Source organism: Sebastes fasciatus, chromosome 6, assembly GCF_043250625.1.
Source record: "Sebastes fasciatus isolate fSebFas1 chromosome 6, fSebFas1.pri, whole genome shotgun sequence".
In the NCBI taxonomy this organism is placed as follows: Eukaryota; Metazoa; Chordata; class Actinopteri; order Perciformes; family Sebastidae; genus Sebastes; species Sebastes fasciatus.
In genome coordinates this window covers 4268509-4289922 of record NC_133800.1, presented here as the reverse complement: position 1 = coordinate 4289922, position 21414 = coordinate 4268509, and the positions used below count along the sequence as shown (strand labels likewise).

Genomic DNA, 21414 nt, shown 5'->3' with positions numbered 1-21414 from the left:
ATTAAAAGAGTGATGTGTAGGAAGAGTCAGCATAGGCTTCGATGAATAGGTGGTGTTTGAGGTGTTTGAAAATGTCCAGGGATGAAGCATTTCTTATTTCAGGAGGGAGAGAGTTCCAGAGGGCGGGGGCCGTTATAGTGACCGTTTTATAAAAATAACTTTTTTTAAATCATATTTGCTCAAACCTTTCTTCCCCATCTTTAAGTACAGTACTTTTAAAAATATACTGTTACTTTTTTTGTGGGTGTTAATCTCGACTAAGATGTGACAAAACCATCTAAAATCTTTCTTTCTTTCTTTTTTTTACAGTGTAGGCCACAGGCTTCTCTCCATTAGAACAGAAGGTGGCGCCTGTTTGATGGGATATATATATTATTTTGTCCGACTTGAACTGGGCCTATAGCCAACTAAACACCGTTTTAGGAAACAAACAGTATAGTTATCCTTTACAAACACAATAACTAAATGCACTGCAAAAGGTTTTTTTTTATTCCCACTGTACAGTAGTTGTATGAGTGGGAGCCCCTGCATGGTGCCAGACTGAGGACAGGCGTGGCAGTGGGCTGGTCCAGGCGCACCGAGCGATGAACAACATCAGGGTCCATTGACTTGGTATCAGCTGAGGCCCTGAAAGAGTCTGACAAAGGATAGCCCCCCCCCCCCCCTGGAGTCGCAACCCAATAGGGCCAGATTTGTTGTAATTAACCACATCTGCTTCCTCTGAGGACGGCTCCGGGCTCCGGGCTGTGGGTGTGGTGCAGCCGCACTGAAGACTCGCTCCTGAGGATGCTCTGAGGTGAGTACACAGCCTGGTTGTGTGGATGGAGGGGTATCGTGGTTAGATGTCTGGGCGGATAGCGGGTCCTCCCTGCAGCATGTGTGCGCGGATGCTTCTAGCTGCCTGATGTGTACCATGTTGTTGTTGTCGGCCATACGGCGCACCCCGCTGCCTCTCTACGGAGAGATCGGATGTGCTTGTGTAATATTATTAGAGATAGCATCGTTGTGCTGCACCCTCTGCACAGTGCGCCATGCTTTCTCCATTGTTCTCTGCACAAGAAGGACGAGAGCAAGCTGGTCTCATATGTGCATTTCATGTCGTGTATTCATGGAGAGAGTGTGTGATGGCAGTGCGTTTAGCCATGCTCTGTCTAATCTCGCTCATTAGCCTGCATGTTTGTTATTCTACAGTAGCTCAGTTCAGCCTGTGTGTGTGTGCGTGTGTTTATGTTCCGGACGTGTTTCAGGATGAATATGCGGGACATAATGAGCTCTTTCTTGTCATGTGAAATGATGTATTTTATTAGAGAGTCGTGCAGCGTTGCTCCGTCGCTGCCGGCCTCTCTGCGGTCTGCTGGTGGCCATTGGAGGATCCTGGTGCTGATGCTGCAGCAGCGTGTGCGAGTGTTGCTAGGCAGCCATGCAGAGCGCGCAGGGGCCGCCATACAGCGGGCGGAGGAACGGAGAGAGGATGCTATAATAATAGATAAAGCCATAAAACGATATTGTGCATTGACGTTGAAATATAGAGCTGTAGATACACGATGTATGTTGCCCTGCATGCACTCACGTGACTCAGTGTGATCAATAGGTCTGTCCTCTTCCTCCCCCATGTGGCATCCCAGCATCGTTGGGAGTGCACATTTTATTAATCTCCTCAGCAGCACAATGTCATGATGGATTCATCTGAGCCACAGCAGTGTGGAAGTTGATGTTGAAGTCAGTGTTAGTGGAATTTAGTTTTCTATTATTTACCCTTAATCTATATGTCAGATAGCTTATGAACTACTGAATCATGTTTTACATAATTCAAGCCTTTTATTATTCCAACAAAAATGATGTCGATATACAGTAAATACTGTGTTTATACTGGGGCTGTCGATCCATTAAAATATTTAATCACGATTAATCGCATGATTGTCCATAGTTAATCCTGATTAATCACAAATTAATAAAAAAAAATGTATCTGCTCAAAATGTACCTTAAAGGGAGATTTGTCACGTATTTAATACTCTTATCAACATGGGAGTGGGCAAATATGCTGCTTTATGCAAATGTATGTATATATTTATTATTGGAAATCAATTAACAACACAAAACAATGACAAATATTGTCCAGAAACCCTCACAGGTACTGCATTTAGCATAAAAAATATGCTCAAATCATAACATGTCAAACTGCAGCCCAACAGACAACAACAGCTGTCAGTGTGTCAGTGTGCTGACTTGACTATGACTTGCCCCCAAACTGCATGCGATTATCATAAAGTGGCATGTCTGTAAATGGGAGACTCGTGGGTACCCATAGAACCCATTTACATTCACATATCTGGAGGTCAGAGGTCAAGGGACCCCTTTGAAAATGGCCATGCCAGTTTTTCCTAGCCAGAATTTACCGTAAGTTTGGAGCGTTATTTAACCTCCTTCGCGACAAGCTAGTATGACATGGTTGGTAGGTTTTCTTAGCTTTAAAACTGAGCCTGCTACAACCTCAATATTACAAGTTGCGTTAATGTGTTAAAGAAATTTAGTGGCATTAAAACTAATTTGTGCTAACACTTATTAGCGCGTTGACTTTAACAGCCCTAGTTAATACATTGCAATACGGCTTGTCCAAGACAAATCATGTGATTTTTGCTGTTTTATTTAGTTGAAAACACCTTAATATCAAGTTTATAGTTATTGAAAATCAAACATGCTATTTTGAGGGGCAGGAGTTCTTGAATTATCACTCTGCACTTTCTGTCACATCAGGAATAATAATCCAATAATAAGTCATTAATATTAATGAAAAAGAAACAAATTTAATACTCCCTTGACTGTAATGGACTCCCATCAGCTGCTATTCCGTCTGCTCCTTTCTAAAGTGTTTCGTATTTTTTTATATTATTTATTTGCATTTATAGGTCGAAGCCAAATGTCCCATTAGAGACTATAGTCCTGCACAGAGTCAGCTAAATTTATTCTACCTCTACTTCATTCATGCTTTTTCTTCTTGTGTGTGCTGCGCTTTTTGGAAAGCACTCAGTCTGCAACAGATGTTTAGGGCTTATGTATTTGGGGGTTGAGTACAGCAAAGGTGCCCTTGTAAGTTCTATAAACATGCCATAATAATCCAGTTTAGTGTAGTCACCTAATGTGACACCTAATCAAGTTTTACGTTGGATTATAACGTATTGTTTGCCATGAAATTATCTGATGAGTTGCAGTGACTTTAGAAAGTAAAAACATGATGACAATTATTCATCTTTATCATATTTTGTTTGTTTGTTTGTTAGAATCTAGTTCGATAACTGGTTGGGATCCACCGACCAGCCATTATGACATAAACCTAACAAAAGCGAAGCCGAAGAAAATCAATGCTGAGCTACTTAGGTAATTACACCCCCGTCTGCCTCTCTGCTGTCAATGTCAATGCTCAGACACAAACCTCCTAAAACCACTCGAAAGTGGGTTTACAGCAGTCAATACAGGCATGTATATGTGAAGATAATGTACACCAGACTAACTAGAAAATGGATGGCTTAGTTCACCTCTTTTTAAGATACAGTTTAGGCCAAAGATCTCTGAGTATCTTGCAACAGAGCACAGCAACTTTGTTGTGTTCTGGTGAAGGACACTACAGCAAATAATCATATAAATCTGATCAATACTGAAATTCTGCATTTTTTAGTTTGATAAGAATGCAGCTGTAGAGGAGGAGAGACTGGCAGCTCCCCTACTTCCTGAGATGTTCTGATACAAAAGTGAGGTGATGATGCAGCATGATGAGCCGTCAGAGTGTGACTATGGATAAGAGGAGGAGGAAGTGATGGCGGGCCAGCAGCCAGATCTGGGGCTGAACAATTAATATGATTGAAATATAGCAATATAGCCTACTGCAATTTGCAAATCGCAGGAGATGATGCACGATATTCCTTACAGGTGAAATGTGTGTCAAAATACTATTTTAAATTAGATATTGAGATGTCCTGGGCTACAAATTATATTCTACAGACTTAATCAAACATCTTTGTTTGGTACAGATCCCTGCAAAAATCACACTTTATCTTAACCATCTTTAATAAATAGTAAATAGATATTTTTTTAATAAATTATTAGTTTATTGTTAACAAACAATGGAATGATGATTATTAATATTTACTAATTATTAATAAAGAAATAATTAACATTATTTTAACAGTTTATTGTTATAAACATTATAACATTTTATATACTATATTAAGTATTTAGTAATGATTATGAAATGACTTGTAAACCTGTAACAAATAATTTGTGAAACAGCTATAAGCATTACATAGAAAGATATTTTTTTTTACACTTTGTTAATGGTTAATAACTGCTTTGTAAACCATCTATAATCATTATTTAGATAGCTATGATACGACATATGATTTATAAACTAATTACTTCATATTACACAAACTAATGCAATAAAGGATATTACTAAACATTAAGTATCATTTCATTGTATGTTAACAGTAAAATAACTATTAACTAAAGTTTAATTTATTATCAATTTACCATTCTTCAGTGTTGGCTATTAAAAAGTGTTACCTGGGCGCCTGGTTAGCTCAGTCGGTAGAGCGGGCGCCCATGTATGGCCAAGGCTCAGTCCTAGCAGCGGTGGACCCGGGTTCGAATACGGCCCGTGGACCTTTCCGCATGTCATTTCTCTCTCTCCCCTTTCCAACACACTATCCACTGTCCTATCAATAAATACTTAAAAAAAAAAAAAAAAATGTGTTACCTAACTTTAATGTTTTCATGAAAATGAGAATAATGATGTAAAAATGATCATTCCCTCTGATATCACAATTGCAATATCGGTCAAAATAATCGCAATTAGATATTTTTTTCAATATTGTGCAGCTCTAGTCAGAGGTCTGTCTCCTCTTAGTCATTAGGAGCCTCCCCGGAGGGAGAGGCTCTCTGTCTGCTGCCTGTCAGCAGCTGGGCCCCTCTACCCCCAGAGAGAGACACTGTGAACCAACCTCTAGTATGAGAGAGTAAGAAACAGCCGCTGCTTCACATTGAGGTTGTTATAGACTGAATGCTGCTTGTAACTTTAAAATAAGCGAACATCCATCAGGATACATTCGAATGAAGTTATAATTATGAGAGTTTGTGAATGCATAAAACCAAAAAACTGACCATCAAATTGAAAAGGAAAATCTACCTCAGATCAATAGTAAGTTAAACAGAGCAGTTCTTCCTTAAAGGAGCGATATGTAGCACGGACAGCTAGCGTTTAAAATGGGTAACAGCAGTCCAAATTCAAAACATTGGAGCCGGCGCCCGTCCGCTCCTCCGGTGTGACTGATAGCAGTTAGCGCACGTTTTCGCAATTTCAGCAGTAGACGGAATCATCGTCTGAGTGTCTCAAATACTCGCTGCCTTGATGACCCAGCTGCACACGGACCACCAACACAGTCTCACGGCAGTTTGTGAACTAGTCACGAAATTTAGTCTGTTTGATTCGTGCACATAGACACGAATTTCCCTTTTTTTCCGTGACGCGCAGCACGACTTTCAACAACGTACTTTCAAAATAAAACTACTGAGTTAGGTTTAGGAGTAGATCGACTTGGTTAGGCTTAGGCAACAAAACTACTTAATTACGTTTAGGAAAAGATCAACTTGGTTAGGCTTAGGCAACAAAACTTCTTAATTACATTTAGGAAAAGATCAACTTGGTTAGGCTTAGGCAACAAAACTACTTAGTTAGGTTTAGGAAAAGATCAACTTGCTTAGGCTTAGGCAACAAAACTATGTAGGTTTAGGAAAAGATCGGTTTGGTTAGGAATAGGCAACAAAACTACTTAGTTAGGTTTAGGAAAAAATTGTCTTGGTTAGAAATAGGCAACAAAACTACTTAGTTAGGTTTAGGAAAAAATTGTCTTGGTTAGAAATAGGCAACAAAACTACTTAGTTAGGTTTAGGCAAAGATCGATTTGGTTAGGCTTAATCTCTGATGACACATCATGGTCATTTTATGATTTATTACAGTAAATATATTACATATTGGTCTTTTAAATATGAAAACAAAACAACATACTGCTTGTCTGTTGATGTATGATTAGGGAGTTTAGTGCTTTAGTGACTGGCTGATGATGGTGGATAGCTGATGTAATGTTTCAGTGCTTTTGAGCGCAGGAAGCCTGATGTTGTCGGAGTCAAAGTGCACAGTTTATCCAGAAACTCCATTAAAGGTTTAGTCATCTGTCAGTTTTTAACGTGTGCAATGCAATGAGCTGTAGTAGTAATGCACGTGGATCTGATGTAACGTTCTCTTGTGCTATTAAGAGTGAGCATCTTAAAAGCTTGCCCTGAATGCACGAGGGATGGGATTGACGATGCATGTGATTACGGATGCGCAAGTGGTTCTGTTACAGTAATGCATCTTATCAAGTAAGTAATGAGTGAGTTAGTGAGATGTAGCACAGGAGAGAGGGTGTGGTGTGTCTGGGACCTTATCTGCTCCCTGCAGCACTGTGTGTTTGTGTATGTGTGTGTGTGTGTGTGTGTGTGTGTCAGTCGGGGAGTGGCCAGCTCTCCTCTGAACATCCTTACGGTAACTCTTTACCCTTTCTCCAATTACCGAGGCCGTATCACTAGCTAACTTCCTGTTAGCGGTTCTGACGCTGCTGTCTGCATGTGAGCTCTGCTAATGCTGCATTTTCTATACAGCTGTGCACTTCTACCAGCCAGTGCCCTGAGGAATACAGCATCCTTAATGTGAGGGTAGGTTTTCATCTTTAATGCTGCCATTTGAAAATACTAAGACTACTATTTTTTTTATTTTCGCACTTGTCAAAAGGAAACTGTTTTATGTTAATGCAAGATACAAAAAGGGTTTGCTTGGAGTTTAATTGTACATAAGTGAGCATATTGATTGAACTGACAATTGTTATTTAATATTTGATCATCTTTTCTGGATGTCTTCATAGTTCGGGCTGATGTGCACTCTTGGAAGCAGGAAGATTAAACAATATTCTGCTCAGTGCACTTCTTCCATTTGCACATTTACTTATACTTCTTAGTATAAGCCGTGATAGCGATGACTTTTTCATCTGAACAGTATTATGGCTGCTGCTTTTAAGACATATGGTTAGTATAATTAGATTTTTTTTTTTTCTCCTAAAACGTAATTTCATAGACTTGCTTTATGTAATGTCTTTTATTATTTTTCTTCTTTAATCTTTAAATCATATCTGGCCCATCCCCGTTGAATTTCACTTTCACCTCATTTGCCTGCTCGGTTAATTTCTCATTAGTTATGAACTAGGGCTGTCCATCGATTAAAATATTGAATCATGATTAATCGCATGATTGTCCATAGTTAATCGTGATTGAACGCCAATTAATCGCACATTTTTTATCTGTTCAAAATGTACCTCAAAGGGAGATTTGTTAAGTATTTATTACTCATATCAACATGGGTGTGGGCAAATATGCTGCTTTATTCAAATATATGTTTATATTTATTATTGGAAATCAATTAACAACATAAAAACAATGACAAATATTGTCCAGAAATCCTCACAGGTACTGCATTTAGCATACAAAATATGCTCAAATCATAACATGGCAAACTGCAGCCCAACAGACAACAACAGCTGTCAGTGTGTCAGTGTGCTAACTTCACTATGACTTGCCCCAAACTGCATGTGATTATCATAAAGTGGGCATGTCTGTAAAGGGGAGACTTGTGGGTACCCATAGAACCAATTCACATATCTGGAGGTCAAAGGTCAAGGGGACCCTTTTGCTTGAGTTTGGAGCGTTATTTAGCCTCCTTCCCGACAACCTATTACGACACGGTACCAATGGATTCTCTAGGTTTATTAGTTTCATATGATACCAGTATCTTCTTTAGCTTTAAAACTGAGCCCGCTACAACCTAAAAATAAAAATCACAAGTTGCGTTGATACGTTAAATAAATGAGTGGCGTTAAAACAAATTTGCGTCATCGCGTTAACTTTGACAGCCCTAGTATGAACAGGAAGTGATGACTTGAAACATATTTTCAAAATACAAACTGTGCCCTTTAAAAAAATAAACCTGTGTCCAAATCCATGATGGAGCAACACTCTGGCAAGAGAAAGCTCAACACTTGCAGCTTGTTGTGTTTGTTGGCCGTCCTCAGGCATCGTATTTGACTCATCCTGTCTGAAGCTCCTGCCGTAAGGAAGGGCCGGTCCAGTCGCCATGATTTGCTCCATTATTCCAGTAAGCGGGGGCGAGCGCAACCTCTAATGTGTTTTCAGATTTATGATGTGTCATGATTTGCCTTCAGGCCGATCTCCAGACTGCTCTCAAGCTGAATTTACTCTATGGTTTTACAGTTTTTTTGTAAATGAGCTGCATCTCATCGGTAACTCTAATGTGGAAGGTAAAGAATCTAAATTATGGTGGCTTTCCTGTACTTGCCATTGTTTCTCAAAAGGATTTTAAATGTAATTTATGTTGTCACTCAATGCTATAAAGTAAATTAAGGAGTGCGGATCTGAGAAAAGTAGTGAATTTTGCCAGCATACACCCAGCCACGCCTATAGCTTTCAACATGTTCCCTCGCAAAACGATAGAATAGTCAAAGTCAGGGTTAAGTGTAGATGCTCAGTGGTCTGCAGCCTGCAGGGGGTGGTCCACTGATCACATTGGTTGGCGGTTCAATCCATGGCTCCTCCTGTCCACATGTCCAAGTGTCCATGGGCAAGACACTGAACCCCAGCCTGGTACACAACACCCCCCGTAAACGCATAACTTGGCATTTTTACTCTTCACTCATAGCTGTTATGCTAACCAGCTGCAGATGAGAGGTGTATGGATCTTCTCATCTAACTTTTAAAAGGGAACACCACCTAACTCTCTCTCAAAGCCAGAAACCAGAGAAGTCAGTCTCAAACTTGTGATGTCATCAAGTATAAAGTCTGGAGCTGCTCCGTAGACGATGAACGGGAGACCCACAGAATGTTTGTTTTCTTTTTTATACATAAATGAGCTTTATTCTACTGTAGTGCTCTCAGATGTGAAACAGAAAATGTACTCATATACTCAGAACATTCCCCTGAGTGCTCTCAGTGTCATCTATAACATCTCTCCCAATTCATTGTCTCTTGTTGTCTATGGAGCAGTTCTACACTTTATACCTCATGACATCACAGTTTGAGTTTTAGCGGTCTAGTTTTTAGATTTGGGAGAGAGTTGTTACCTCCGCCAAGGCCGAAGGAGGTTATGTTTTATGTTTTGTTGGTTTGTTGGTTTGTTGGTTTGTTGGTTTGATGGTTTGTTGGTTGGTTGGTTGGTTGGTTTGTTTGTCCGTTTGCAGGATTGGTCCAAAAGTCCGGAATGGATTTGAATGACATTTTTTGGAGGGGTGGGGTGTGGCACAATGAACAATCCATTCGATTTTGGTGGTGATCCGGGTAATGATCCGGATTCAGGAATTTTTTTAAAGATTCCGATCAGCCAGAACATTAAGACCTCTGGCTACAGTGTAGCTGATGGCACGTTGATGACGCATGACCCCGCCTCTTTCCTTCAGAGAGAGAGCGGTGGGGGACGACTGTAGATTCTGCGTTTTTTCACATTAAACTAAGTCCAGTTTGAATGAAGTGTTTTAAGCTGCTCTGCAACGTACAGCTGACCTCAACATAAACAAAAACACACGTGGATGATGGCGCAAGCTGAACGGGGAGGGGGGGGGCGGAGGTCTGCGCTCTCCGAGTGTCTAGTTCATGTTTACTAATATTTCTGGACTGTGTTAGACCAGAGGAATAACATGTATTCATTTTGAAAAATGGCCGTAGTTCACCATTAAATAAAACAAAGAAGCGTATTTTCTAAAATGTCAAACAATTCCATTCAAATGGTCACCTCTCGCTGCCATTTACAGTCTAAAAATGTATAAATTGAATTAGAACCACCATAGTGTAACCTCTTGTGTTATGGCAGTTCTCTCAAAAAGTGCTGCTTAAGCAGCATTTATAATATTGACACTCTTTTTTTTTTACAGTTATCCCCACCCACCCCTTTGTTGTGAGACACCCACTGCAAAACAGTAGAAGATGAGCAAGTCCCCCACCCCCATAGGCACCCCGGTGCAGCGCAGCCCCAGCGATGGGGTCCCTGAGGACCTCCAGTCTCCTCAGCATTCCACACCCAGCTCCGGACCCCAGCAGAAGAAACGCATCTCCAGCCTCCTTCAAAGTCCGGTGAGATGGCTGTGTGTGTGTGTGATTTATTGTCTCAGTTTCCTTCTCTGTCTCCCTCTCCTCTAGATGTGGTTATCTCCTCACATTACTATGAATCTGTTCTCAAATGCCACTTGACAGCTTGGGCTGCAGTCAGTGCTGGACCCCATTCTGAGTGCATGACTATGTGTGCTCCTGCATATGGGGAGGGCAACAGTGAGGCTACATGACGCCAATGAAGTTGTGTGTGAGGTAGAGAGAGAGAGAGAGAGAGAGAGAGAGAGAGAGAGAGAGAGAGAGAGAGAGAGAGAGAGAGAGAGAGAGAGAGAGAGAGAGAGAGAGAGAGAGAGAGAGAGAGAGAGAGAGAGAGAGAGAGAGAGAGAGAGAGAGAGAGAGAGAGAGAGAGAGAGAGAGAGAGAGAGAGAGAGAGAGAGAGAGAGAGAGAGAGAGAGAGAGAGAGAGAGAGAGAGACAGAGAGACAGAGAGACATTAAACATGTTTCCTCACCCTCACCCCGTAGGAGTGTGTGTTCAAGGCTCCATGAATTTGTATGTGATTATCAAAGTTTTTCTTTGTGGAAAAATGAGATGATTCGGAGGTCGATAAATGTTCCACTCCTACACAATGAGTATTATTGTGAAACTGAAAGGATTTATAATGTGTGGTTTGTGTGATAATACATTAATATCTGTGTATGTGTGTAGTCATTCAGGGAGGAGCTGGATGTGCTGATCCAGGAGCAGATGAAGAAGGGTGGCAGCTCATCCAACCTATGGGCACTGAGACAGCTGGCTGATTTCATGGCCTCACATGGCTCCCCGGCCGCCCTGCCCGTCTCCCCTTCTAGTACGTGCACAAGACTTTCAAATGAATCTCTAGGGTTGACAGCAGTGGTTTGCCCGGTTGACTTAACGTCTATGTTAGCCCGCAGGTCCCATGGTTAGTCTGGGTGTTCCATTGAACTACCAGAGCTAACAGTTTTAGCACAAGCTCGATTAAACATAATTTTTAAACCTTGTTAGCCTGAGACTTCCATTGTTAAACTTGGATTTATTATTTGGCTAATCAACTTGACATTACTCCGGGGGTTTCTTTTCATGATCAGACCGGATGTTGATCAAATAAAAAGTAGAGCAAAGACGTAATCAGCTTCCACCCTACTGCCACTCACATCTGATGACCCGATTACGTTTAATGATTGTCTGGCACAAGTGTAACTAATAACATGAATTAGTGGCTGCATTCCATTTAAGTAGGTGGACCTGGTATTTTGCATACTCGTTCACTGGCACACTTAAGAGTAGAAACACACCTCATTAGGGGCAACATGGGATTGCTAACAGAGAAAGATGGGCAGGCAGTGTGAATGAAAGAAGCAATCAACCACTCAGCTACTTACCTTATTGTGTCTGTCTGCTGTTTTCTCTTCCCTCCACAGACATGATGATGGTGACTCCCATCAACGACCTGCAGGGCTGGGAGCCCGGCAGCATGGTGAAGGGGGAGAGGCTGATGCGCTGCAAGCTGGCCAGCGTCCATCGCCTGTTTGACCTGTACGGCTGGGCCCAGATCAGCCGCACCTGTCTCACTGTTAGTTCCACTACCGTCTTACATTACATTCCTGACTTAGTTCTTTTTTCCCCCCTGTGTTGTGAGGCAGAACACATACTTACTGAACAGACTTATTCATCACGTCAGTGGTCATGGAGAAATCTAGTTTACTGGCTGTTGTGGTTGGTGGTCAGAGCCCACCATGAGATCAGCTTTGGTCAGCAGTTTTCTGTGGAAGTGTAGCTGGAATGATTAGGCTGATAGATAATAGAAGAGATAGATTGGGCTTCTAGTAATTTGTTGATTTATCTGACAGCAGTCTTAAAGGAGTACTTCACCCACAAACTGACCATTTGTATATCAGTCACTCACCCCGTGTAACTTTAATTCTTGAAGAAAACTTTGTTTTTCTCTCATGCCTCCCCAGTGAACGAATAATCCAAAAACATACTAAATATTTGATGAATGGAAGTAAATAGGGGCCACGTTGAAGGTTCAGTAGGCAACAAGTTTTTGGCATCATTAGGCAAAAATTCCATAATAACCTTTCAGCATATTGTAATTCAAGTGTTCTGAGAGAAAACTAGACTTCTGCTCCTCCTCATGGCTCTGTTTTCAGGCTTTAGAACATCTAGCCCGTGACGGGAGACTTTGACCAATCACAGGTCATTTCATTGAGAGAGCGTTCCTAATAAGCGTTCCTATTGGCTGTGCTCGTTCCTATTGGCTGGTGGGCGGTGCTTGGTATTTCCTCAACTGATCTCAACATGGCGGCCATGGTCACAAACTTTCTCATTTTACAGCTGAACAGTACACTACAAGATGTTTGTGAAAACATTTGAGGAGAGAAATAGGCATTACAGTAGCATAATATTGATTCATATTTGATCAGCGCTGCCTAGTTTGACCGTTTGATCAGAGTTTGCGAGTGATTGACAGCCGGCTCTCATAGACGGAAGCTGGACGCAGACTCCAGATCAGCTCTTACTGCTTGTTTTCCTCCGGTCTGTGAAATCTTGCAGATGTTGTTAGGAGTACTGGAGGACACAGAGACACATGATTTTTTTCAGATTACCTGCCTGTCTCATGCACTACTGTCAGGATATAGTGACGGTTTTATGAAAATAACTTTTTTAATCATATTTGCTCCATTTCTACACACTGCTGCTTTAAAACACTTCCACATAAACAGTGTCACACATGTTTAGGCGTGCTGCTCGTGTGTTAAGTGCTTTAAATTGTAAGGTTTGAGGGGATGTGCATGTGTTTGGGAAGTAGTGAGTATACGACTGGATAAAGGAGACTTGGAATTGTGTGAGAGTTTGTAAACGGATGTTTTGATGTAGTTTCCTGTTGTTAAACGCGGCCCCCATTCACTTCAATTCATCAAAACTTTTCGTTGTTTTTTTATTCTCCGTTAACCGCGGAGGCCGTGAACTGTTTCTTTAAGAATTAAATGTAACACGGGGTGAGGGTGAAGTATTTAAGTCACTGTAAGGGTAAAGGGTAAAAAAGCAGTTAGTTTATAGCGGACATTTAAGAGACAGGCTTTTAACACAACTAATAATAATAATAATATATTAGATTTATATAGCGCTTTTTAGTAATCTCAAAGACGCTTTAACATAGTCGGGGGAAAAATATTACATACTACATATTACATATTATCTAGCATTATTATCTAGCGTAGCTTTACTCCATCATCTGTCTGTCTTCACTAACGCTCCTCTTCCTCCCTCACAGCTACGTGTTAGTAAAGAACAGGAACACTTCTTGGTGGTTCCAGACGGCCTGGCCTACAGCGAGGTGACTGGATCCAGTCTGGTGAGTTAGACTAATCACAGTCGATATTACGCATACATTCAGTGGTCACTTTATTAGGTACACCTGTACAGGCTTATGCTATTCAATACAACGGCTCTGACATAAATTCTACATTTATAATCACTTTTTGTTGGCATTGTCAGAAATATGTAAATTGAATTATGTGTTTAGTACTGAGGTCAGGGTGGTGTTGTACCAGACTTCTTTATATTAAGAGGTGTTTTTTGTCCATATTTACATACATGGTTTGGGGGGGCAGAATATTAGAAACACCTCTGAATATAATGCAGCTCAGTACAACACAGTCACTGACCATGACCTCAGTGCTAAAACATACAACTGGATGAACACATCTATGACCGTCTATAGGCATCATAATAGTAGACTTTATGGCAGAACAGTCGTACTGGATTGCATTAGATTGTTCAGGTGAAGCTAATAAAGTGGCTACTGAGTGTATGCTGACTTGGTTGTTTATGGAAAAGTGCATTTAGCCCTCTGATAATATTGATATGTTGCTATTTTTTATGCTTTTGCTATTCTATTATATGATGAATAGGGCTGTCAAAGCTAACGCGATAATAATGCGTTAACGCAAATTTGTTTTAACGCCACAATTTTCTTTAACGCATTAACTGAAATTGTGATTTCTATGTTAGCGGGCTCAGTTTTAAAGCTAGTTGGTATCATATGAAACTAAAAAACATAAAGGAATACGTTGGTACCAGCCATGTCATACTAGCTTGTCGTGAAGGAGGTTAAATAACGCTCCAAACTTAGCTAAATTTTGGCGAGGAAAAACTGGCATGGCCATTTTCAAAGAGGTCCCTTGACCTCTGACCTCAAGATATGTGAATGAAAATGGGTTCTATGGGTACCCACGAGTCTCCCCTTTACAGACACTATCAATAATGAATTCAGTCAGACCAAACCTGCTTTTATGAACATGGGTTTTATAACATCTTTTATGTGGTTTCCAGGTAAAGGTGAATATCCTGGGTGAGATGGTGGAGAAGGGCAGCACCAACCTGGGCGTGGACACGGATAAGTTCAGCCTGCACTCGGCCATCTACTCGGCCCGGCCGGATGTTCGCTGTCTGCTCCACCTCCACACGCCGTCCACGGCTGCGGTGAGTCGCCATGGGCCAGTGCCAAGGGAGAGGTTGGCAGTAGCTCACAGCTCTGTCCTGTCCTGTCCTGTTTAGAGGAGACACCATTACTATTCTGCTGGTTGCATCCACATACGCATGGAAGAACACTTCATACTCTTAAAGGGTCCATCTGCTTTCTGCTCCGTTTTTTTTTTTTAAATGGAAACTCTCACTCAGGCATTGCAAAAAGCAGTGACGTAGGTTATCAAAGTAAGCTAATCGAAGCTAATCAATAACATTATGAATAATTGTGAACGCTAGCAATAGCTGAGTACAAGTTAGCTGTGCTACATGTAAGTTTGGAAATAACTGAAAGGGTTAGTTGGAGATGTTTAAAGTGGGATTGTATGTATAATCCCGCGTTCTGCGAGGTCAAATGACTGTTTTTGTGAGTGTAGTGTTGTGGCTTTGAAGAGAGGAAAAGTTTTTAGAAGGACTTGGGAGAATAGCATTTTCATGCTAAGACATACATACCAACATTTGAATGGTTGGATTTGAATACATATGTAAGGAACACCACTGTGGAGCTACATGATGATATAAAAACCTAAAAAAACTAAAATAACGGACCCGCCCTTTAAGATAGAATACCATTTACAAACTACATATTTTAGAGTTGTAGCAGTTGCACCGTCATCTTGTTCTGTTTGAGTCTGATAACATGATATCATTGTCCAATATGGATTTGCTTGTAAAGCACATTGTGACGTCAACACTGTGAATGTGAGCCTGTTTCATGACCTTTGCTGCCACGACTGACCGCTAACCGTCTCCAGGTTTCAGCGATGAAGTGCGGCCTCCTGCCACTGTCCCACGAGGCTCTGCTGGTCGGCGATGTGGCTTATTACGACTACAACGGAGTCATGGAGGAGGAGGAGGACAGAGTGGAGCTGCAGAAGAGCCTGGGGCCGACCTGTAAGGTGAGCCGACCACAAGAGAGAAGACATTTAATCTGAAACGTGCGTATCATTGCACGGTTGAGCAGTTGCTGCTCCCTTGCGTCCCACATTCAGCTTTATGAACGAATGAAGAACAGACATGAGGTGATGTAAGTCTTACACCGGATTCATTATTGATGCCGGTGCTGCTGCTTGGAGATTAGACTTGGGAGTTGGTCTCAGAGTGCCTTCTCATTCTACTGTAACATTTCTCAATTAAAGCTGCAAGCAGCGATGAACGGGCCCTCACACATTCACGCACGTTGGGGGACAGCAGTCGTCGTGGCCAGGCACAATGAAACAGGAACTCTGCTGAGTGCAACGATCCCTCCCTCTACGGTCTACAACAAATGGTTTATGGGTTATGAAAGGGGCGGGGCTAACCCACACCAATGAAATAGCAACTCTCTGCTAAATGCAATGATGCCTCCCACGAGAATCTACAACAAACAGTTCACGAGTTATGATAGAGGGCGGGGCTAAAGTTTAGGGGCGGGACAATGAGTCGGTATAGAGTGCTCTAGGGATGACGTATTTTTGGAGGCCAACCAGAAAGTTAGCATCACCCTGGTTCCCTCGACAAAAAGCCAATGGGATTTTTCCATTGGGTTTTGGATTATTGCAGAAAATAAGCAAAGAGTAAATGCAATCGTCAAAAGTAAAAAGCTAACGTTAGGCTTTAAACTAACTACACCACGGTCGCATGAGGGCGAGTATACACAACGAGGCTGTAAAGGCGGACGAGTCTGAGTGATGATGTTTAGTAGTCTCATTTAGCCACTTGTTAGCAACCGCCTTTTTCAGGACACATAAAGGCTTAAAAATTCACGAGTGGGTATTTACTGATACATTTTATGTCGTACCCAAAACATTATAATCTCTACAGCTTGTGTTAACCACAGACCTTATTTCAGGCATTTAACTAAAAACCCATTAAAAAAAAAATATTGACTTCCAGACGAGTGAACTGGAAGTGCTAAAATGCTAACTCATTTCCGGGTTTTAGGACTCATTCCTGTAGCACACTGTTGGCATGTAAATATCCTACGCAGGTAGGTAGGTACGCAGAAGTTACAACAACTTCCTGTTTTATGACAAAAGGCACTTTTTTTGCCGCCATGCCACGTCACCAGTGTCGCATGAAAACACACGATCGCAAAGGTCTTTAGATGGTACTGACCAAATTTGAAGCCGATCAGATGAATTCTCTAGGAGCAGTTCGTTAAAGGTATACTGCCTGTAAAGCGCTAAAAATGGGCGAAAATGGCACATTTTCTCATTAGGTTTTGGGTATACCTCCCAAGCCCCCAGGAAGAGCGCCAGTCGTTGATCCCAATTTTTGTAGTGGCCAAACGGCGGTACTTCAACTTCCATGTCCATCACGTGATGCAATTGGACCCAAAACGACTTTTTCCTATAGACTTACATTGGGAAAGAGACGTCTGTAACTCATAATAATAATAATAATAATTTCTGATAATTTAATGATAATGATAATTTGTTTTGAGGTAAATCAACTATCCAGTACCAACACTCTAATAGCCCTTATATAAATCATTAGGTCCTAAAAGTTGTAAAGCGCACTAATAGCCGAATCCAGAGTTATTTCCCTTCCTCCGTTCATTTGAATGAGACAAATTTTCAAATTATCAAATTTTCCACCATGTTTGATGCAAAGTATAACAACTTTCTGAGCACAGTAAGGCCCCTCAAAGATGCGATTCATTTTAGGAATAATAATTCCCTCAGTTTCAATAGGGCCTTCGCTGCCCGACGTTGACGTTGCTCGGGCTCTAATAACCTGCAGCTGTTGTAAAATAGAAATAACGAAGGTGGTTTTCATTCCTGTGTAAATGTTGACTTCATGATGTGTAGGTTCTGGTGCTGAGGAACCACGGCATCGTGGCTCTGGGGGAGTCTATGGAGGAGGCTTTCTACACCATCTACCACATCCAGGCTGCCTGCCAGATCCAGGTACACACACTATACTGACTCACAGCTGACGCACTGGAGACAAAGTGCTGCCACTGCATGTACGTATGTGGGTGTGTGTGAGTGGGAGAGTGAGCTGGCATGTGTACATAATGTAGATGCACAAATTTTACACCTGGGCAGTTGCCTTTCTCTTGGTACCCTTTCACTGTAATTGAGCCAGCAGCTCTGCACTGCAGTAGAATACACTAAAAGAGACCCGCGTGCCAATGAGACACTGCAGTAATGCTACAGGAGCAACAGTGGCCTGTAGGGAAGCAGTATATGTAACTGTAAGGTCATTGATCCTTCAAACCTCTGGAGGTTGATGTGTTAAATTTAAAAATGTGTGTGTACGTTGCTGAAAAAGAGAAAATGAGCTCAGTAATTCTTTCCTGAATTAAAGAAAAAGGCCTAAAAGAAGCTGCAGCTTGTTCTAAATTGTTTTTTGTTTTTTTATGCCAGGTGTCAGCTTTGTGCTGTGCCGGTGGTGAACAGAACCTGATTCTGCTGGACCGGACCACCCATAAACCCAACGTAGCCGGCACCGTGGGCTGGGCTGGCTCCACCTTTGGACCCCTGCACAAGAGCCGCATCGGGGAGCACGAGTTTGAAGCCCTCATGAGAACCCTGGATAACTTGGTAGGCAGCAGTTAATGCTAAACAAAAACAAGCGCACAGCCATGATTGAGGATTAATACATTTTTTAATTATTTTGGGATTTTTGTTAAAGGGCCACTCCGCCAATGTTACACGTTAAGTTCAGTTTAATCGTCATGAAGAGTACAATGTAGTAAATAGTTGTACGTAATGTCGTCTGTGGCTCATGAGGGAGTTCAGGGAGTACCAGTCTAATGAAAGATGCTAGTGAGTCCCATTATGGCAAGTTTAGGAGCTTGGCCCATACTAAGTAATACACGTCAGGATATCTCAGTCTCTTTTTAACATGTCTCTCCCAATTTTGTGGCAGTGCGATAATTATTTGCTAGATTACCCCTTGGTGCAGTGTGTAGGATTCAGCGGCATCTAGTGATGTGGTTGCAGATTGCAACTAGCTGAATACGCCTCCGCTAACTCCTCTCTTTCCAGACTGCGGTAACATGAGCAACGGAGTGCGTCTCGAGATAACTTCTGCTATGATTTGACGCTATATAAAAATAAATTGAATTGAGTGCAAAACCGTGGTAACGCCGTTCGCCTCGCTCAGTGGCCATCCTTACCATAGTAACGCAACTATAGGAGCAACGGAAGTCAGACGGCGGCCGGCGGTACCTCGGTGTTGCACTCTGTGTGGCTCACGTTACCACAGTTTCACAAGCGTGTCAGAGAACTACGGTGGCCTTCAGGTAACGTAAAAACGTGAAAGTCTCTCTCTAAAGAGCCAGAGTTTGGTTTGTCCGTTCTGGGCTACTTTAGAAACATGGCAGAGCAACATGGAGGACTCTGTGAAGAGGACCCGCTCCCTATGTAGATATGAAGGGCTCATTCTAAGATAAAGAAAACACAACAATTCTTAGTTTCAAGTGATTATACGCTAATGAAAACATAGTTATGAATATTATATTCCATTTCTGCTCCCCAGAAATGCTACACACTGGACCTTTAACATTTGCTTGAATTTAAAAGGGTGGCACACTAAAGTTTTTACTTTACCTTGATGTGTGTGGGAGGTTTGCTGATTCACTGTCAGCTCTAACCAGCTCACTGTGGCTGCTGCTTCTTTTACCAATCCTCCCATGCATTATTAAAAAACGGGATCCACCAACAAGAATCGCAGGAAGTGTCCATATCTTGCTGCGTAGACCAACTTTTATGGAACAGTAACAGTTAAATACTAATGCCACATTTGTGTAATATGTAGGGGGTGTAAGAAAATATCGAAAATATTGAGTATCACGATAGTATGTTTTGTACCGATTCTCAAAAATACTTAATTACTATTCAGTTAACTATTAATTACTATTAAACTATTAATTAATTTTTAATTAATAGTTTACATGCAAAGATTAACTCAGTTAATACTCTATTTTAATTTGCAAAGATGTGCACCCTCTCAGTGTGTGTGCCCCCTCAAAGTAGTGCTAAGATGTTGGATGGTACAGGGACTGTGATAAATGCAAATGCAGATCCCTCTGTTCTGATTGAATAAGTAAATTCATTTTGTTTTTACTCAGATTTTATGCACATGGCGGTGTGTTCTTTATACTATGACAGTTTTCCTAAAATTGGATGTAAGAAATTTCAATATATCGCCTTGCTTACAGTATCGCAATATATCGTAATATATTGAATCGTAACCCCTGTATCATGATACGTATCGTATCGCCGAGTTTTTGCATACCTATTTACCTATTTAGTTACCTATTTTTCTGAATGCAAAACCAGCAGGGTGCTTGATTATATCAAATTGCTTCAAAAGACAAACAAATATTCATACGTCACATCAGCTAAAGTCCTTCAAGATAATTCAACCCAAATTTAACAGATATAGTGCTACAGTATATGATCAATGCACAACATTTTTTACCCTCAAGCGACCGCCTTGAGTTGTCTGATGTTGTGAGAGATTGCTAGTGGGAATCTTTCCCGTCTCTACCATCTATCCTATATCATGTGAATGCAGCATAAGCACCGTGACAAATGCTGGTCCATTTCCTGTAGCTGCTCCACAGTAAAAGCGTAAAAGCCTTCCTGTGGTTTGCCGACGGAAGCTTTTAATGTAAAGCAGCAGCAGGAAATCTCAAATTCTGTTTGCATCAGCAGTAACTTAACAGCAGATACAGTTGTTCCGTGGAATACAACTACAAACCACAGACTTATTTATTACACTTTATTACACAGATGCTACTCAAATACTGAAAGTTAAACGTAGTGAGACTTTTGAAAATGTTGCTTGCTCTCTGATCACCTACTACACAATCACAGACATCAGTTAAAGGCTCGAGTTACATAATAAGATTGATACCCTCTCATACCTGTCCACTGAGTACAAAGTCAGCAGGCAATCAGTTAGCCTAGCTTAGCATAAATACTGGAAACGGGGAACAAAATCCACCTACCAGGTCCTCTAAAGCTCACTAGTTATATCTTATATAACATTTCTTTAAAGGTCCCATATTATGCTAATTTTCAGGTTCATACTTGTATTTTGTGTTTCTACTAGAACATGTTTACATGCTGTAATGTTAAAAAAAAACTTTATTTTCCTCATACTGTCTGCCTGAATATACCTGTATTCACCCTCCGTCTGAAATGCTCCGTTTTAGTGCATTTCAACGGAATTGCAACAGAATTGCGTTGCTAGGCAACAGCTTGGGTCCGTGTTTACTTCCTGTCAGCTGATGTTATTTACATACACTGCAACAGGAAATAAACTGGGACACATTTAGAATGTTTATGTTTAAAACTGTGTAATGGTCTAAATATTGTCCATTTGTGACATCACAAATGGACAGAAATCCAAACGGCTTGTTTCAAACGCACAATTTCTGAATACAGGCTGTGTGTATTTCTCTGTATATTGAGTGTTTTGATAGTTTAACAGTATTTATAAAGCACTTAAACCTGCTTTATAATATAAAAGACATGAAAATCTCACTTTTTACAATATGGAACCTTTAACCAAAAACAGAACTGTTTTTTACAGGAGTCTTTGCTGGTTGCCAGCTGGCAATATCAACCTGACGACAAGACTCCATAATATCACAGCTCCTGGCAATTATAATGACCCCCTGTTAAACCAAACTTGATTTCACACTTCAGTTTTTGCAGGGGTTAAACA

The 21414-nt window shown here is 41.2% G+C and overlaps 1 protein-coding gene across 8 annotated transcripts in view; it reads left to right on the top strand.

Moving 5' to 3' along the window:
• The first annotated feature begins 560 nt into the window (after window positions 1-560).
• add2 (adducin 2 (beta)) overlaps window positions 561-21414 on the top strand; it is a 29438-nt gene continuing 8584 nt past the window's right edge. The window contains exons 1-10 of one of the 8 annotated variants that reach the window (XM_074637256.1): window positions 575-796; window positions 6692-6745; window positions 10021-10219; window positions 10903-11044; window positions 11637-11788; window positions 13493-13573; window positions 14554-14703; window positions 15501-15644; window positions 17538-17636; window positions 18099-18275. In XM_074637256.1, the coding sequence (XP_074493357.1) occupies window positions 10073-10219; window positions 10903-11044; window positions 11637-11788; window positions 13493-13573; window positions 14554-14703; window positions 15501-15644; window positions 17538-17636; window positions 18099-18275 (1092 nt within the window). In that variant the 5' untranslated portion in view covers window positions 575-796; window positions 6692-6745; window positions 10021-10072. Of the gene's footprint in view, window positions 797-6519; window positions 6746-10020; window positions 10220-10902; window positions 11045-11636; window positions 11789-13492; window positions 13574-14553; window positions 14704-15500; window positions 15645-17537; window positions 17637-18098; window positions 18276-21414 lie in introns of those variants that run through there. The other 7 variants (XM_074637262.1, XM_074637260.1, XM_074637259.1 and 4 more) reach the window with 7 other exon arrangements.